The following is a 17557-nucleotide window of genomic DNA, read 5'->3' on the forward strand; positions in this document are numbered from 1 at the left end:
TGGTAAGCTTTTCTTTGGCTGTCACTTCTTCACCCTGTCCTGTCTTATTTGGCTCAGCAGAACTAAAATATATATGCTGCTGGTTTTACACACGCACTCACATAAGCTCAGCGATTCTCTGCGCGATCAACCTCTCACATGTTTAAGCTGCGGGAGATTTCACTTGTCATGTTTGCATAGTAAGCTAACGATTAATAAGACGATGTCAGAGGAATTGGTGCACAAATTATCATCACTCACAGATCAGTGCTGTCGCTCTCTATACACAGTTCGCACGATTGCAAAGTGAAAGCAAAAAAACAAGCGCAAATTCAAACGCGATTTCAATATGTCACATATTGACAGTGGCTCACCGATGCCAATGACATAATTACCCAGCTACATTTCTGAAAGAATGCAAAAGCATTGACATATATTTTTCCTTCCTACAATAGCCCGAAGGGCAGGGCAGAGATAGATTTTGGTAGTCCGACTGGAAAAATCGCTAGCTCCAGGACGTCGGGCTAGCGATATTGCAAGCCCTGTATCTGATTGAGGAATCACTCATCTTTGGAAAAGAGAGTTTATTACAGAGAAATGTCTCTTTCCAAAATAAAAGCTATACTATCCGCTTCTTCTGGGCTATATTCTCAGCAGCATAAGGAGAATCATGTGCTAACAGCTGTCTAAATGACTCGGCTAAAGTTAGTAGCATGCTTGTTATTTTTGTCTTTGCACTAGGATGATGTCGGCGTAAATGTGCAGTCATATTCGTTGTGTTCCCACTAGTGCTTTCAGGTTAATCTCGTTGAAATGACCTTAACGCCACAACACGGCAAATCTCCGTTAACGAGCTACCGCCGATCGCCCTGTGCATGGGGCTAGACGGCCAACACGTTAACGAGCTAACTGCGCTAACACACTAGTTCCCACCCATGTAATTGAGCATTGCATGGCACATCCAACATACTGTTTTACTTTAGTCCATGACTCGCTTACCTTCAGGGTCATACGTCACATGAAAACCAAAATAATTCCAAACGCCAGATCTGAATGAGAGTGGGGGAGGTCCATCTTGCAAGAGAGCTTAACTTCTGTCTTGCTAGCTTGCCCTGCGCTCTTCCTTCTGACTATGCTGTCTGTGTTGAGCGCTCAGTGGATCTGCGCTCGACAGTGCAGCCTAGGCGGAGTAGTCGAACGCAGATTCACTGAGCGCTCAACACAGACAGCATCGTCAGAAGGAAAGTTGATAAAATAAATTACAAATGTTGTATTGTTCGATACATATGCGTACCAAACCGAAAGCACTGTATCGAACGGTTCAATATCGATACGAATATCGTTGCACCCCTAATATATATATATATATATATATATATATATATATATATATATATATATATGCACACACACACGTGTGTGTGTGTGCTGATGTTCATGTTATAATAGGCTATATATATTTTTGAAATCAGGGTTCTTTTTAAAAATATTTTCTTGCTGTCATTTCACAATAAAGCCTGGCGATGCTGACTTGCTTCACTGCAAGGCTTTTAATATAAAACAGATGAAGAAAGCCTGAAGTTCGTGTTGACAACAAAAAGCAGCTGTGGTGAGTTAAGTTTAAATGATAACAGAAGACACGCAGCCCATTTCCAATTAAAGCCCGGTTGTCTGTGCAGTAAATAAAGCTATGTGCTCCTCTGTGACTTGGAGACTAAAAATGCAATCTAAAAATAAAAAAAGATGATTATTTGCTGCTGGCAGCACATTTGTTCCACTCACATCACATGACTTCAGCTGAAGACTGCAGGCTGCAGACTGTGACCAGTAGCCTGCATCAGCTGTTTACACGAGCGCACATATCCGAGCTCCCGTAACAATTATCTCGCAACGAGCTTAGCTTCTCTAAAACATCTAGGTTTCAAATAAACAGATACTACACAGTCCAGGATCACAACCAGGATAATTCAGAGTGGTTATAGCCATACACATACACAAACGCACGCATCCACACATGCACACAGCTGCTGGTCCATTTAGATGCAAAATGATTCTATTGTGCTGAGTCAGGTGTTCACATCTCCCTATAACTGTGCATGTGTGTGTGTCTGTGGGTGTGTCAGATGGTAGCTTATGTCGCTCCACATGACTAACTGGATTTCAACACCAACACAAACAACAACACAACAAATAATGGCTTTGCCAAAATGGGCCAGCTCCTGCTGTTCTCTCAGCTGTGACTGTGATGTGATTACTGACAAAACCAAATGTAAGAACAGGCCACATCCAGCGGGGACAGGGCCAAAGGATCGTTGCTTGATTTTAGGGCTCGAGCAGACCGCCCTGAAAGGGCCAGCCCTCTGTATGGTAAATAAAGTCTAATAAATGTGTATCCAGCATCAGTTAGGGTGGGGCAGCTAAAAAATGAAAGGTGGAAAACTTGGGATGATCCAGTGGTTTGAGCGGTTGACCAGTAGGCTGCTGATTTGAGTCAGGTGGTCTTTGATATAGATTTTGTTTTGTGTTTTCAATGTTTTCACACCTGCTGCATTTAGTCTATTTAAACTGAACTCTGGTTCTTTCTGAACTGAGTATTTTCACTCCTATTTATAGAAGAAATGACTGGGTTTGAATCAGAGTGAACACAGAAACTGTTCCAATGGTCATCAAACCACATCTGTATCGATATACACCAAGATGTCATGCAGCCCTAAAAGGATTTGTGTCTCCTCCCGAGAATGAATCAGGAGTCTTTCACATGTCTAAACCTCTATAATACGAACAGTGGAGAAAGTTTACAAGACTGACTTGAACTGAAACATGAGCTCCTCAGGAAAGGCCCATTTTCCCATAGACTTCCATAGGACCATTGGAACCTCTCCAATGGCTTCACTTTTCAGAGCTAGAAAGTATGTTCATATTTTATACTGTCTTTATGTAGGGGTGGGCAATTAATTTTCCCAATGGGATACATGAGAACCTGGAACTGTTGTTAAGCTTATGAAGAGATACAATTAATATCAAGCAAAATCAAGTTCAGTTTATTGTTGCGCCTCTCCAAAACAGTTTCAGTTTCTCATGTGGCCTCCTGAGAAAATTAATTGTCCATCTCTGGTCTGTAGCTATAACCAATCTCCTCTGGGAAGCAAGATGAAAATAATTATTGGCTAGAGTTAATATCCAATAAACAAAATATAATGTCTTTAGACTGCTCATTCAAGGCTGCCCTTCTATAAACTAACGCAAGAATATTACAGATACAATTTAACATTACAATGTGAATCTAATTAAACTGTTAATACACATTAGCACTCTCACTCTCAACACCCTACAGCCATTCAGAAAAAAAACAAAATCAACAAATTTAACAGCAAACAAAGCAAACACATGTTAATCACCTACTGTTACATTAAATGTGTAGACAAAGAAAGAAATAGGAGGAGCATCACTGTATGCATTACCAACATAAAAGCAGCTAAAAGAGCTACAGCAAGCCCTGATTTAATAGCTGCACACGCTCTACCTGTATCCAGCTTCTTTATACACCCTAACAGAACAGATACATCTTTGTAGGGTACCTCTGATCACACTGAGAGGGTCTGTATTAATGTATTTGGGATGGACTGAACCCAGAGCTTAAACGGACCTAGCTCACACATTTAAAAAACCTGATGGATGAACATGACTGATGTCGTGCAGGGTGTTTAAGTCATCTTGTTCTTTTTTAGCAAAGTTAGCATAATTCATAAAGCTAAAATAAATCCATCAATAGGAAATATTTAACGTGGAAAAAATGTACCCATAAAGCAGACTGCAGAGAAACTGTTGGGCTTCAGAATATGAATTTCAGAATATTTGTCACTGCAAAATTACTGTAAGTCAACAAAAAGATTATTAATGCTTATTTACATATAAATATATATTAATATTACTTTAACCAGGACTTCTGGTCAGGACTTTAGACCATTCCTCTGTAAACCCTAATAATGTTATAATTTATAATTATTGCTTCCCTCACATATAATTACAACTTAACTAACTCTAATCAGCGACATCTGCCAGTTAATTAGATAGACTGCCACCACACGGGGGCAGAAATATGAACAAAAGTTTGAAACTGAAGAGGTAATGATAGAAATGAGGATGGCAGGTGATGACAGCTGGATGTTTAGGTTGTAACCAGCAGAGAGATATGACATGTGTAAGCTGTGTGTGTGTGTGTGTGTGTGTGTGTGTGTGTGTGTGTGTGTGTGTGTGTGTTCCTACCTGGCTCTCGGAGCAGCAGCTGAGCCATCGCCTGAGAGCTGCCAGCAGAGTTCTCCGCGATGCACTGATAAAATCCTTCATCTGATTTCACCAAGCCCAAAATCTGCAGGTTACTGCCGTCCTAAGACACAAGAAAGACAACAACATGTCAAAAAATTAAGAGTCTGGCTAAGAGCTTTGTACAAGTGAAAAATATGTCAGTTACACCAAATCAAAAAGTGTGCATGAACAAAAATGTCTGCAGCAGAATATGTTGGATGACCCAGATTATTGGATTATTCAATTACAAGATTCCATATTCTAGCTCTCTCTCTAACGCTCTCTCTAATTCTCAAATTCATTGATTTCACAGCTCCCTGCGGTTCTGTTATAACTGCATAATTTTTCACATTAAAAACATATACGGGAAAAAATGGTGTGTCTGTGCTGCTTTATTTATTTGTGGGGTTTTTTTAAAGATTCTGTTTATGTTTATTAAAATGCTTCTTTACTGGAAAATGGAATCACATGCATGTAGGCAAGGTGAAGACAAACCCAGCATCGGAATAAAGTGACTTTGACTGTGGTGTGGTTGTTAGTGCCAGGTGGGCTGGTCTGAGTATTTTAGAAACTGCTGATCTGCTGGGATTCTTTCACACGCCCGTCTCTAGGGTTTATGGCATGGTCTGAAAAAGAGAAAATATCCAGCGAGCTGCAGATCTCTGGGCAAAAATGCCTTGCTGACTGAAGTCAGAGCACCACAGCAAAACCCATCATCTGAAGGTTGCTTCCAGCAGGACAACACACCATGTCAGAATGCTCAAATCATTTCAAACTGGTTTCTTGATCATGACAGTGAGCTCTGTACTCAAACGATCTCCACAGTCACCAGATCTCAATCCAATACAGGACCTTTGGGAGGTGGTGGCATGAGAGACTTGCTTCATGGATGTGCAGTTGACAAATCTGCAGGAACTAGGTGATGCTGTCATGCTAATATGGACCAAAACCTCTGTTTCTAGCACCTTGGTAAATCTAAGAGACCAAAAATTTAAGCTTTACTTAAGGCAAAAAACAGTACTAACAATATGTACCTAGTAAACTTGGAATACATGTGTATTACAGTTACAGTCTGTTTGCCCTTTTTTCAGATGGGCATTTTACACACAGTAACTACTGTAGGCTGGAAGCTATTGAATTAATACTGGTGAAAAGATAAAAGAGTTATAACGTGTAGTAACAGGTGACGCGTGTAAGGCTATGGTCTAAAATGTGAAACACAGGCTACTTTTTAACACTTTTATTTGCTACAGAACTCCATATGTGGTATTTCATAGCTGAGGTGGCCTTAGTTTACCTCTGTAGGTGTGTCCACATTTTTCACAAGGACTGTATGTGTATACTTTTCTGAGTGACTCACCACTATCTGGAAGTAGTCACTCGGGATGACTTCCTCCCCGTTCTTCATCCAGCGGACGGTCGGCGGCGGGTTTCCTGTCACAGCACACTCCAGCTCGATGTCGGTTGACTCATAGGCATACGTGTTGGTCGGGTAGTTGAGGAACTGAGGAGGCACTGCAGAAACATAGAGTGAAAACAGCACATATAAACACCTCTTCCTGCATGCTGGAGCATCTCTGCATCAATGCTACTGCTGCTCAGTCCGAGTGTTCACACACACCTTTACTTAGTTGCCTTTTGGGATTATGTTTCACATTAACAAGTTTCTATAACAGCCTCAGTTAATTACTGACTAATTAACAGAAATATAACCTGAGCCATCAGCTTATTAGTAAAGCCCTAAATGTGTTTGATCTCATTAGCCTCAGTGGATCATCACACATTCATCTGCTCACAGACAGCTGCTGATTAACTTAACATTTTCAGGTGTTAGTTGGAGGATGGCTGCAATTCTTGAGGCTTAGCTAAGTGAACACAGCAGCAGATTAATCTGGTAAATTCTCAGTTTCAAATCAAACAACAGAAAACATAGCAACTACAGGGAGTGCAGAATTATTAGGCAAATGAGTATTTTGTCCACATCATCCTCTTCATGCATGTTGTCTTACTCCAAGCTGTATAGGCTCGAAAGCCTACTACCAACTAAGCATATTAGGTGATGTGCAACTCTGTAATGAGAAGGGGTGTGGTCTAATGATATCAACACCCTATATCAGGTGTGCATAATTATTAGGCAACGTCCTTTCCTTTGGCAAAATGGGTCAAAAGAAGGACTTGACAGGCTCAGAAAAGTCAAAAATAGTGAGGATATCTTGCAGAGGGATGCAGCAGTCTCAAAATTGCAAAGCTTCTGAAGCGTGATCATCGAACAATCAAGCGTTTCATTCAAAATAGTCAACAGGGTCGCAAGAAGCGTGTGGAAAAACCAAGGCGCAAAATAACTGCCCATGAACTGAGAAAAGTCAAGCGTGCAGCTGCCAAGATGCCACTTGCCACCAGTTTGGCCATATTTCAGAGCTGCAACATCACTGGAGTGCCCAAAAGCACAAGGTGTGCAATACTCAGAGACATGGCCAAGGTAAGAAAGGCTGAAAGACGACCACCACTGAACAAGACACACAAGCTGAAACGTCAGATGGATGGGCCCGTGGCTGGATTGGTAAAGGGCAGAGAGCTCCAGTCCGACTCAGACGCCAGCAAGGTGGAGGTGGAGTACTGGTTTGGGCTGGTATCATCAAAGATGAGCTTGTGGGGCCTTTTCGGGTTGAGGATGGAGTCAAGCTCAACTCCCAGTCCTACTGCCAGTTTCTGGAAGACACCTTCTTCAAGCAGTGGTACAGGAAGAAGTCTGCATCCTTCAAGAAAAACATGATTTTCATGCAGGACAATGCTCCATCACACGCGTCCAAGTACTCCACAGCGTGGCTGGCAAGAAAGGGTATAAAAGAAGAAAAACTAATGACATGGCCTCCTTGTTCACCTGATCTGAACCCCATTGAGAACCTGTGGTCCATCATCAAATGTGAGATTTACAAGGAGGGAAAACAGTACACCTCTCTGAACAGTGTCTGGGAGGCTGTGGTTGCTGCTGCACGCAATGTTGATGGTGAACAGATCAAAACTCTGACAGAATCCATGGATGGCAGGCTTTTGAGTGTCCTTGCAAAGAAAGGTGGCTATATCGGTCGCTGATTTGTTTTTGTTTTGTTTTTGAATGTCAGAAATGTATATTTGTGAATGTGGAGATGTTATATTGGTTTCACTGGTGAAAATAAATAATTGAAATGGGTATATATTTGTTTTTTGTTAGGTTGCCTAATAATTATGCACAGTAATAGTCACCTGCACACACAGATATCCCCCTAAAATAGCTAAAACTAAAAACAAACTAAAAACTACTTCCAAAAACATTCAGCTTTGATATTAATTAGTTTCTTGGGTTCATTGAGAACATGGTTGTTGTTCAATAATAAAATTATTCCTCAAAAATACAACTTGCCTAATAATTCTGCACTCCCTGTAGTTAACATAGCGAAAGAGTCAGAAACAAACATTACGGTGTTTCAGTACTTCCAACAAACAGACGCGAGCATTACTACATGAATCAATATTGCGTTGAGAAAATCAATTAGAACTTTTCCTGCATTAATGTGACATTAGCATGAACCTGGGGTCAGGTTAGCTGGCATTCTTTCCTGTTTTTTTGTGGTTTTCCTTCTCCAAAACAAAGACCAAAAGCTATTATAGCAAGAAATATGGCTATAGGAATCAAACAGAGTACCCGAAGCTAGCAAAAACACAGTAAACAGTCTATAGAGGCGCTAAAGTCATATACTGAGAGACTGGGAGTCACTGCCAATCGTTTAACACCACAACTTAACCCTTTTAATCCTATCAGTGGCCTGGATTCTGTGGGAGAGGTTCAAGCCATTAAGATGCAAAGTGACTGAAGCAGCTGACAGACTGAGCAGCGTTCAGGTATGAGGTCATAGCGAACTGTCTTCAGCTCACTCGATTGTAAACAGGTTTGAAGGCAGGCGAAGCGGCTGCCATGTTCCAGCTCTGTTGTCGTCTTTGAACACGCGTCAGTAGCTCATGACTGAGAACGGAGATGTGAGACAGAAGCCATTTTGAGCCTCAGCAGAGAGGAGGAAGCCTGAAGGGCCTCGTGTAGCACCGAGCGCCACGCTGACGCTGTCAGTGCTGCGAGACTACAAACACTGCGTGTCAGCAAACACACACACGGGAATGTCCTGTAACTGTCACCAGACTCACAGATATACATGATGCCACAGTATGTAAGAGCTGTTAAATGTAAAAACACAAAGAATATGGTGAAGAGCCAAGAGAGACAAAAAGACAGAAGCATGCCTTGGAAACCAGGAGACAAAAAGTAATCATTCTAACTGGCATGCCATCAAAAACATTTTTTTTTTCAAAAAGTAATTTTTGCTTTGCTCCCAAGCTTAGACTTGTGGTTAGAAATATAGTTTTGCTGAATTAAACCTAAGAGGTTATAAGGTAAGCAGCTGGCTGGTGCATCCTATGTTGGCACACATTTTATTTTAAAGTAAACATGTTGATTTCTGCTTTAAATTTGGACATTTTAACATAGGAGTCTATGGATATTGACTCACTTTTGGAAACGGCCTCAAGTGGCCATTAGTGGAACTGCAACTTGAATAAAAAAGAATAAAAAAAAAATAGTGAGAAGAAGAGTTGGAAATCAAGAAAAGAAAAGAAAAGGTGAGAATGAATAGAGGGAAGTAAAAAAAGACTAAAGGTTGAATGAACAAAGCAAGAGAACAGAAAAGGAAGAAAGTTAGCAGAGGTAGAGCTCTGTATGTGCCTCCGATAGACACATCATTACCTGGAGGTGTAACTTTATCACTGCAGTAATGCTCTAATTAAGAGGTAACGATTTCCTTTAAAGTGTGAGCGGCTGCCTCTTCACCACACCGACAAACTACACACTCAGGTACATACGACACAGATCACAACACGGCTTCCAAGAATTAGTCTAAGTAACTAAACACAGGAGACACAGGAGAACACGTCTAAAGCAATCAGCTTCCTCTTCAGTTCAGTGCTGAGGTCACAGTTCAAGTGGGTTTAGCAGCTCCAGAGAAACTTTGTATTACAGCAAGTGATAGAACACACAAATTTTATTTGCAAATACAAAGTTAACTGAGTTTTTAAGACCACAATATCCTGCTTACTCCATCTTAAGAATAACAAGTTTGCTCTGGTTTTGTCAGCTGTGCCTGTCAGAGCTTGTGTCTAATTATCCAGTACTATTGTTTAACCTGGGTCTGAATGAATTTCAGAGGTATGAATTGTTTCAGCTGCACTAGTTAAGTCATAACATGTCACTTCATGAGAATGTTTAGCCAATTAGAGAGAATTCTTCATTAGACAGTCTTGATTAACATTTTGTCTGACAAAGTGAAAAAATAACAGTTAATGTAAGATCCAGAGTTATTCGTTTATTATCAGTTTTCTAATATTTTGTTTGGTTTTTTTGCATTTATGTTCTTTAAAAAAATCAGTTTAGTTTCAGTTGGTTTGAGTTGTTTTATTGCTCAAAATCATTTAGTGATATTGTGTGATATTGTTGAGAAGTTCAATATCAAAATACAACAGTACAAATACATTTTAACACAGAGACAAACTCAAGATATTAACTATATTTTTTATTTCAGTTAGTTTTGCAGGGTGCACCCTGCCTCTCGCCTTTGTTTTTTTTTTTTACTTTTACTTTTTAATGACAGCATTGGTTAGATCTCAGCAATCATCATTGCGGGATATTTATGCCTGTGTAGTGTTATGTGCTTGGGTACCATAATATTCACCTGCAAACAGTTAATATTTGGACATGTAAAACAAACAAACAAACAAAACACTCCACACTGGATATTATTTTTAAGTTCACATTCCCCAGTGGAGATCAGAAAACAATTCAAATATTCAGCAACATAGAAAGTGAAATGTGTAAACAGTATTTTATGGCTAATGCCTTACCCGGTGTTGTGATTTGACCTTCAGAATAAGTCGATCTTCACTTTCCCCTCTACCCCCAACTAGTTATGGCAGATGGCTGCCCCCTCCGCTGTCCATAAATGGCTCCTCATAACGAGTATAAAAGATATGTGTAGCCAACACAACATCGCTGGTTGGTTGGTGAAGTCTTATTTTGAGGCTTTTAGCTGAACATGGTGATTGACAAGTCATTAGCCAATGAACATACCCTGAATAATCTTTCTTTCTGAATTTAATAATGACCATAATTTACAAAATGGCCTTCATGTTTAATTCATTTTGACCTGAAACTAGTGGTTGAGCCCTTAATAATCAGAAGTGTTTACTGAGGTCACAGAGAGAGCAAACTGAAGGCTGTTTCCAGAAGCTACATCTATTCCTTACAATGTCTCTGACTCCGTCAGAAATCTATTCTTATTAAATTATTCCTACCCACCACATCTGAATTTTTGCTTATGGTGAATGTCAGGTCGTTGGGTTTTCAGTAAAATAATGTAGGGTCTTTTCCTTACGATATAAGACATTTGTTTAGAGATATATCTTGTTTAATAATCTTCCAACCAACTCATGTCCTGTGTCTGCAATTTACCTGCTATGACATTTTATACTTTAGTTATATTTACTAAGCAACATATATATAAAAGTTTCAGTCAAAACTAAAATATTTGTAAAAAATATTAATATAACTAAGAACTAAAACATACAGAAGTGCTCACAAATCCAGAGTCCATAAAGGCTAAAAATACAAGACCAGCATTGTTATAGTCTATTAGGCAAAATGCAGTTTGTGTCTCTGTCTTGTATTGTGTTGTGTTGTTAGTATCAATCGATCAGCACAGCTGAATCTCCAGAGTGTTTCCCATCATTACCTTACCTCCCACGTGACATGCAAACAGCATCAGCTCTGGTTAGCCAATTATTTTTTAAAATGGTGTAAAAAAAAATCTCAGATGGGCACATCCATTTGATTGGATAAACAAAGCTAGGACACGTGGAACTGTTCAAAGTTTTGAAAACTGACTTCACTCTGGAAGACTTCTTTCAAAATTAGCCTTAAATCCATTTTATTCTGAAGGTTGACTCTATAGTTTTGTAAGAGGAAGTGAAGAACAAGTAGTGGAAATGATCATGTCATTTTATTCTTTTTTTTTGGGGGGGGGGGGTATAAATTGGCGGCCAAAGAATGGCAAAGTGTTAAAAAGAATCCTTCCTATAACTCACAGTAGTAATGGCATTTCCAGCCAGGACAGCCCTACAATGTCCTGAGCCTTCAGGAACTCGGGGCAGACCTCATCCAGACCAGAGGCTCTGCCACCAAGGAGTTGTTTAACTGCCTCAGTGACCTCGCCCCCCCCAAATTGGCGGTCATCCCCCTCATCCCCAGATTCTGCTTCCTCCTCGGAAGACGTGTCAGTGGGATTAAGGAGGTCCTTGAAGTATTCCTTCCACCGCCTGACAATTTTCTCAGTCGACGTCAGCAGCACTCCGTCAGCACTATACACAGTGCAGGTAGAACACCGCTTACCCCTCCTGAGACGCCTGACGGTTTGCCGGAATCTCTTCGAGGCAGTCCGAAAGTCTTTTTCCATGGCCTCTCCAAACTCCTCCCACACCCGAGTTTTTGCTTCAGCCACTGCCCGAGCCGCATTCCGCTTGGCCTGTCGATACCTGTCGGCTGCCTAAGGAGTCCCACAGGCTAACCAAGCCCGATAGGACTCCTTCTTCAGCCTGGTGGCTCCACCATTTGGTTCGTGGATTACCACCACGGCAGGCACCAACCACCTTGCGGCCGCAGCTCAATGCAGCAGCTTCGGCAATGGAGATGCTGAACATGGTCCATTCGGACTCAATGTCCCCAGTCTCCCTCGAAATGCCGTTGAAGATCTCATGCACTTGGGCCTCTGCTAGACGTTGCCAGCACACCCTCACTACATGTTTAGGTGCACCGGGTCTGTCCAGCATCCTCCCCCGCCACCTGATCCAACTCACCACCAGGTGGTGATCAGTTGACAGCGCAGCCCCTCTCTTTACCCGAGTGTCCAGAACATATGGTCGCAGGTCTGGTGATACGATAACAAAATCGATTATCGACCTGCGGCCTAGAGCTTCCTGGTGCCACGTGCACTTATGGACACTCTTATGTTCGAACAAGGTGTTCATTATGGCCAAACTGTGATTTGCACAGAAGTCCAATAACAAAACACCGCTCAGGTTCAGATCAGGGAGGCCGTTCCTCCCAATCATGCCCCTCCAGGTCTCGCTGTTGTTACCCACGTGAGCATTGAAGTCTCCCAGTGGGACAACAGAGTCTCCAGGTGGAGAACCTTCCAGCACCCCACCCAGGGACTCTAAGAAGGCTGGGTACTCTGAACTGCCACTCGGCGCATAAGTGCAGATGACAGTCAGGACCCATTCCCCGACCCTAAGGCGCAGGGAACAAACCCTCTCATCCACCGGGAAGAACCCCAACATACCGGCAGCAAGCCGAGGGGATATTAGAATACCCACCCCAGCCCGCCGCCTCTCACCAGGGGCAACTCCAGACTGACAAAGAGTCCAGCCCCTCTCCAGGAGACTGGTTCCAGAGCCCAAGCCATGCGTAGAGGTGAGCCCGACTATATCTAGCCGGTACCTCTCAACCTCATGCAGTAACTCAGGCTCCTTCCCCACCAGAGAGGTGACATTCCATGTCCCAATTGCCAGTCTTGGTAGCCGGGGATCAGTCCGCCAGGGCCTCCGCCCCTGGCCACCGCCCGGCACACAATGCACCCCACCTCCTGTGGGTGGTGGGCCTGCGGGAGGATGGGCCCATGTCCCCTTTTCGGGCTGTTCCCGGCTGGGCCCCATGGACTAAGGCCTGGCCACCAGATGCTCGCCCTCGGGCACCCTCCCCTGGCCTGGCTCCAGGGCGAGGCCCCGGTAACCCTATCCCGGGCAGGGGAAACTGTTCCCTCGATGTTTTCCTCATAAGGGTCTTCTGAATCGCTCTTTGTCTGGTCCCTCACCAGGACCAATTTGCCATGGGAGACCCTACCAGGGGGCAAAAGCCCGCAGACAACATAGCCCCTGGGATCCCTGGGGCACACAAACCCCTCCACCACGATAAGGTAGCGATTCACGGAGAGGCAATTAAATATAAATATGAAAAAATATGAAAACAAAAAGAAGATGCACATTCTCTGTCATATGGGGCTGCATGAATAAAGTTTCTGAATCCTTTATCATCCGCAACTGAAAATAGTTGTGGATGATTACTATACCTTTCTAATGTGACGTTGTTGTCCCGGCTCTCTGTCTCTTTCCCTCCGGCTCTGTTCCTGTGCTACAGCGAATGTAACTACGGCCCCTCCCCCCTCTTCCCAGCGCAAAGCACAAGGCTCGCGTGCGGAGTGAAGTGAAAAAAAGTGCGAGAGAGGGTGAGAGAAAGGAAAAAAAAAAAACCACGGCTCGCGTCATTCACTTCAAAGAGTTGGCTCTAAGAGCCATTTCGTTCGCGACCGACACATCACTAACTCACAGAATATGCAACAGGATTCCCACCGTTTACATGCAATCCCGTTTTGTAAATACCGACAGTCCTTTTTTTAAATGCAAACACCAAATGTGGTAAATTTGTCCCTAAAATAGCAGGATGCAGACTTCAGTTTAACATTCATGCTGTTTTCGCCAGAAGCTACTTGTGTTTCTGCCAATGAGGCCGAAACACAGCTACTTTTGTTTGCTGCATCATTGTGGAGGGATCCACATTTTTAATTTGGCACAGTATTTTTTTTTTCTCCCTGGGGATGAGTTTGTGTCTTCTCCTGCGCTCAAAGTGGAGATCTCCTGTGTATAAGGCAAATGTCTTAACAACTACACCGTGAAGGCACACTCTTTAGATAATGATATTTTACGTTCAGGGTTGTAGGATAACAGCATGTACTTCTATTTTTGACCCCTTGAGAACACCATACATTACATGTACAAAATATAGGGGGACACGTAAGATTGTACCTGACAAGCTCAACGATTCTCAGGTGTGTTTTCATGTGTTTGGTGTCTGCTTGTAGTGTCTTCGTTCAGAAAAGACAAAAAAATATATAAAAAGTTTTCCTTAAACAAACTAAGAAAAAAAAGAATCGACTAAAGAATAAATGTTGTCCGTTTCTTCCTCTTCAGCAATCTCCCTTGTTACAGTCGAAGCTCACTGGCTGATTACCCAGCAGCCTTTGTTCTGTTTGGGGAAGTCCCTGAGCGTCCATCGATTGTTTGGATGCTGCAAGTTTAGCACTGATTACCTGGTCATCTAAGGAGAGGTTTATACAAAAGTGTGTGTGTGCTTCCTGGCACCTATTTTTCCTTTTTTTTCATTCTTTTAATAATGCGAACAAAGGCAGGCAGGGCGGTGTATTAATGTGATTTCCTGCTGGAGGAGCGGTCATTCATATGGTAATGGAATGCATCAACAACTAGCTGACCCTCTCCCACCCCAGCCAGACACAACAAGTCTGACTCCACCTCGTCTGGGTAAACATGGATTATCATTTCCCATCATATCATAGAGAAAAGTTAATGCAAAGCCACAAAACAAAGAGAATCTGAAACAATACGACTGTTATGTGCTGTTGTGATCTTTTTATCATCTGCCTCATACACAGCATCAGCGATGCTGTCCCTCCATAGCTGCACCTGATAACTTCCACTCAGCATTCAAATGGAAATCAGCACCATCATTCATTTCAGTGAACATCTGCTGTGTGTGTGTGCTATCATCATGATAGCATCCAGTGAAGGGCACTCACACACATCTATAGCTTTAGACACACGCACGCACACACACACACAGTTGAATTCTGAGCAGACACTCGTTAGCGGGCTCTTTCAATCTGCACTTAACTACCAATTATTAGTCATTAAGTTTATCCATGGAGGCTCAAACACCCCCACACACACCTTATCATCCACTCTGCGCGCATGATGCCTCAAAGAGTTAATGGGCTGTAAAGCCACTATCATTGAAGAGTGAAGGGCTAACATGGCTGCTGCTGCTGGATGTTGAGCCCATTTTGCATATCATTTTCATCCACCACTGCTGACCTTAATTTTAAGTGATGTAAATGTATTGTCCATAATGTGGGGACATTTAAAGGGAAACTGCAGCAATTTAGTGAAAGACTTCTGTAAAGTTGGGGTGACAGATAAAAAAAATACTGACACATCAGTCTCTGCAGTAGTAGTTTCTAGTGACAGACCGTATAGGAATGCTAGACACAGTCACCATGACGTTACCCACTGGTTAGCGAAGTCCCACTGTAAAACTTCAAGCCTTTACCTTTAGAGAGTATTGCAGCTGTGAGTGTGGGGTGGATGTGACTGTGAAACTGAGGAACATGGCACTCATACTGGCTAATGACGAGTCCTTAAGCTTTATTTATGTTCTGTGTTGAATCTATGTACAGGGAACATGGCCTACATGAGGGGCCATGAATTGAATTTTAGCTAAAAATATTTACTCAGTAATTTTACAGTCCATTGATTAGAACAGACAACCTAAGCGGAGTTGCATGCTAGGAAATGTATTACTTGTACTTATAATATAATATAATATAATATATATATATATATATATATATATATATATATATATATATTAGGGGTGCAACGATACACAAAATTCACGGTTCGGTTCGGTTCGATACTTTGGTGTCACGGTTCGATATTTTTTCGATACAAAATAAAATGTTCATGCCTTTTTAATTTGTCATTTATTAAAATTATAAATATATATTTTAACTCAAAAGTACAGTTTTTAAATTTAACCCTAACCCTTGTGCGTGTTTTTTCTTTTGACAGCGAATGTGCACCTGCGGACCACTTATGTGCAGCCCTGGTTATATAGCTCGTCATATTGCAGCCACAGAAATTATTTTGTCCATGAAACCATAAAGCTGCACTTTCTTTTTGCCTTATAGTCTGATTTGTCATAACTTCTCCGTTTTGCGGTAAGCTTTTCTTTGGCTGTCACTTCTTCACCCTGACCTGTTAGCAGAACTAAAATATATATCCTGCTGCTTTTACACACGCACTCACATAAGCTCAGCGATTCTCTGCGCGATCAACCTCCCACATGTTTAAGCTTGCTGCGGGAGATTTCACTTGTCATGTTTGCGTAGTAAGCTAACGATTAATAAGACGATGTCAGAGGAATTGGTGCACAAATTATCATCACTCACAGATCAGTGCTGTCGCTCTCTATACACAGTTCACGCGATTGCAAAGTGAAAGCAAAAAAAACAAGCGCAAATTCAAACTCGATTTCAATATGTCACATATTGACAGTGGCTCACCGATGCCAATGACATAATTACCCAGCTACATTTCTGAAAGAATGCAAAAGCATTGACATATATTTTTCCTTCCTACAATAGCCCGACGGGCAGGGCAGAGATAGATTTTGGTAGCCCGACTGGAAAAATCGCTAGCCCCGGGACGTCGGGCTAGCGATTTTGCAAGCCCTGTATCTGATTGAGGAATCACTCATCTTTAGAAAAGAGAGTTTATTACAGAGAAATGTCTCTTTCCAAAATAAAAGCTATACTATCCGCTTCTTCTGGGCTATATTCTCAGCAGCATAAGGAGAATCATGTGCTAACGGCTGTCTAAATGACTCGGGTAAAGTTTGTAGCATGCGTGTTTGTTGTTTTTGTCTTTGCACTAGGATGATGTCGGCGTAAATGTGCAGTCATATTCGTTGTGTTCCCACTAGTGCTTTCAGGTTAACCTCGTTAAAATGACCTTAACGCCACAACACGGCAAATCTCCGTTAACGAGCTACCCCTGATCACCCCGTGCATGGGGCTAGACGGCCAACACGTTAATGAGCTAACTGCGCTAACACACTAGTTCCCACCCATGTAATTGAGCATTGCATGGCACATCCAACATACTGTTTTACTTTAGTCCATGACGCGCTTACCTTCAGGGTCATACGTCACATGAAAACCAAAATAATTCCAAATGCCAGATCTGAATGAGGGTGGGGGAGGTTCAATTTGCCATGTTGCAAGGAGAGCTTAACTTCTGTCTCGCTAGCTTGCCCTGCGCTCTTCCTTCTGATTATGCTGTCTGTATGGAGTGCTCAGTGGATCTGCGCTCGACAGTGCAGCCTAGGCGGAGTAGTCGAACGCAGATTCACTGAGCGCTCAACACAGACAGCATCGGCAGAAGGAAAGTTGATAAAATAAATTACAAATGTTGTATTGTTCGATACATATGCGTACCGAACCGAAAGCACTGTATCGAACGGTTCAATATCGATACGAATATCGTTGCACCCCTAATATATATATATATA

General features: G+C 42.2%; 1 protein-coding gene across 2 annotated transcripts in view; it reads right to left on the bottom strand.

The window, feature by feature from the left end:
- Positions 1-17557, bottom strand: part of dcc (DCC netrin 1 receptor) — a 409341-nt gene that overhangs the window by 181505 nt on the left and 210279 nt on the right. For both annotated transcript variants that reach the window (XM_040000674.1, XM_040000673.1), the window contains exons 6-7: positions 5645-5799; positions 4246-4366 (exon numbers count right to left, since the gene is read on the bottom strand). In XM_040000674.1, coding sequence (XP_039856608.1) covers positions 4246-4366; positions 5645-5799 — 276 coding nt within the window. The remainder of the gene's footprint in view (positions 1-4245; positions 4367-5644; positions 5800-17557) is intronic.

Source organism: Simochromis diagramma, unplaced genomic scaffold (assembly GCF_900408965.1).
Source record: "Simochromis diagramma unplaced genomic scaffold, fSimDia1.1 OVJJ01000596.1, whole genome shotgun sequence".
Lineage (NCBI taxonomy): Eukaryota > Metazoa > Chordata > Actinopteri > Cichliformes > Cichlidae > Simochromis > Simochromis diagramma.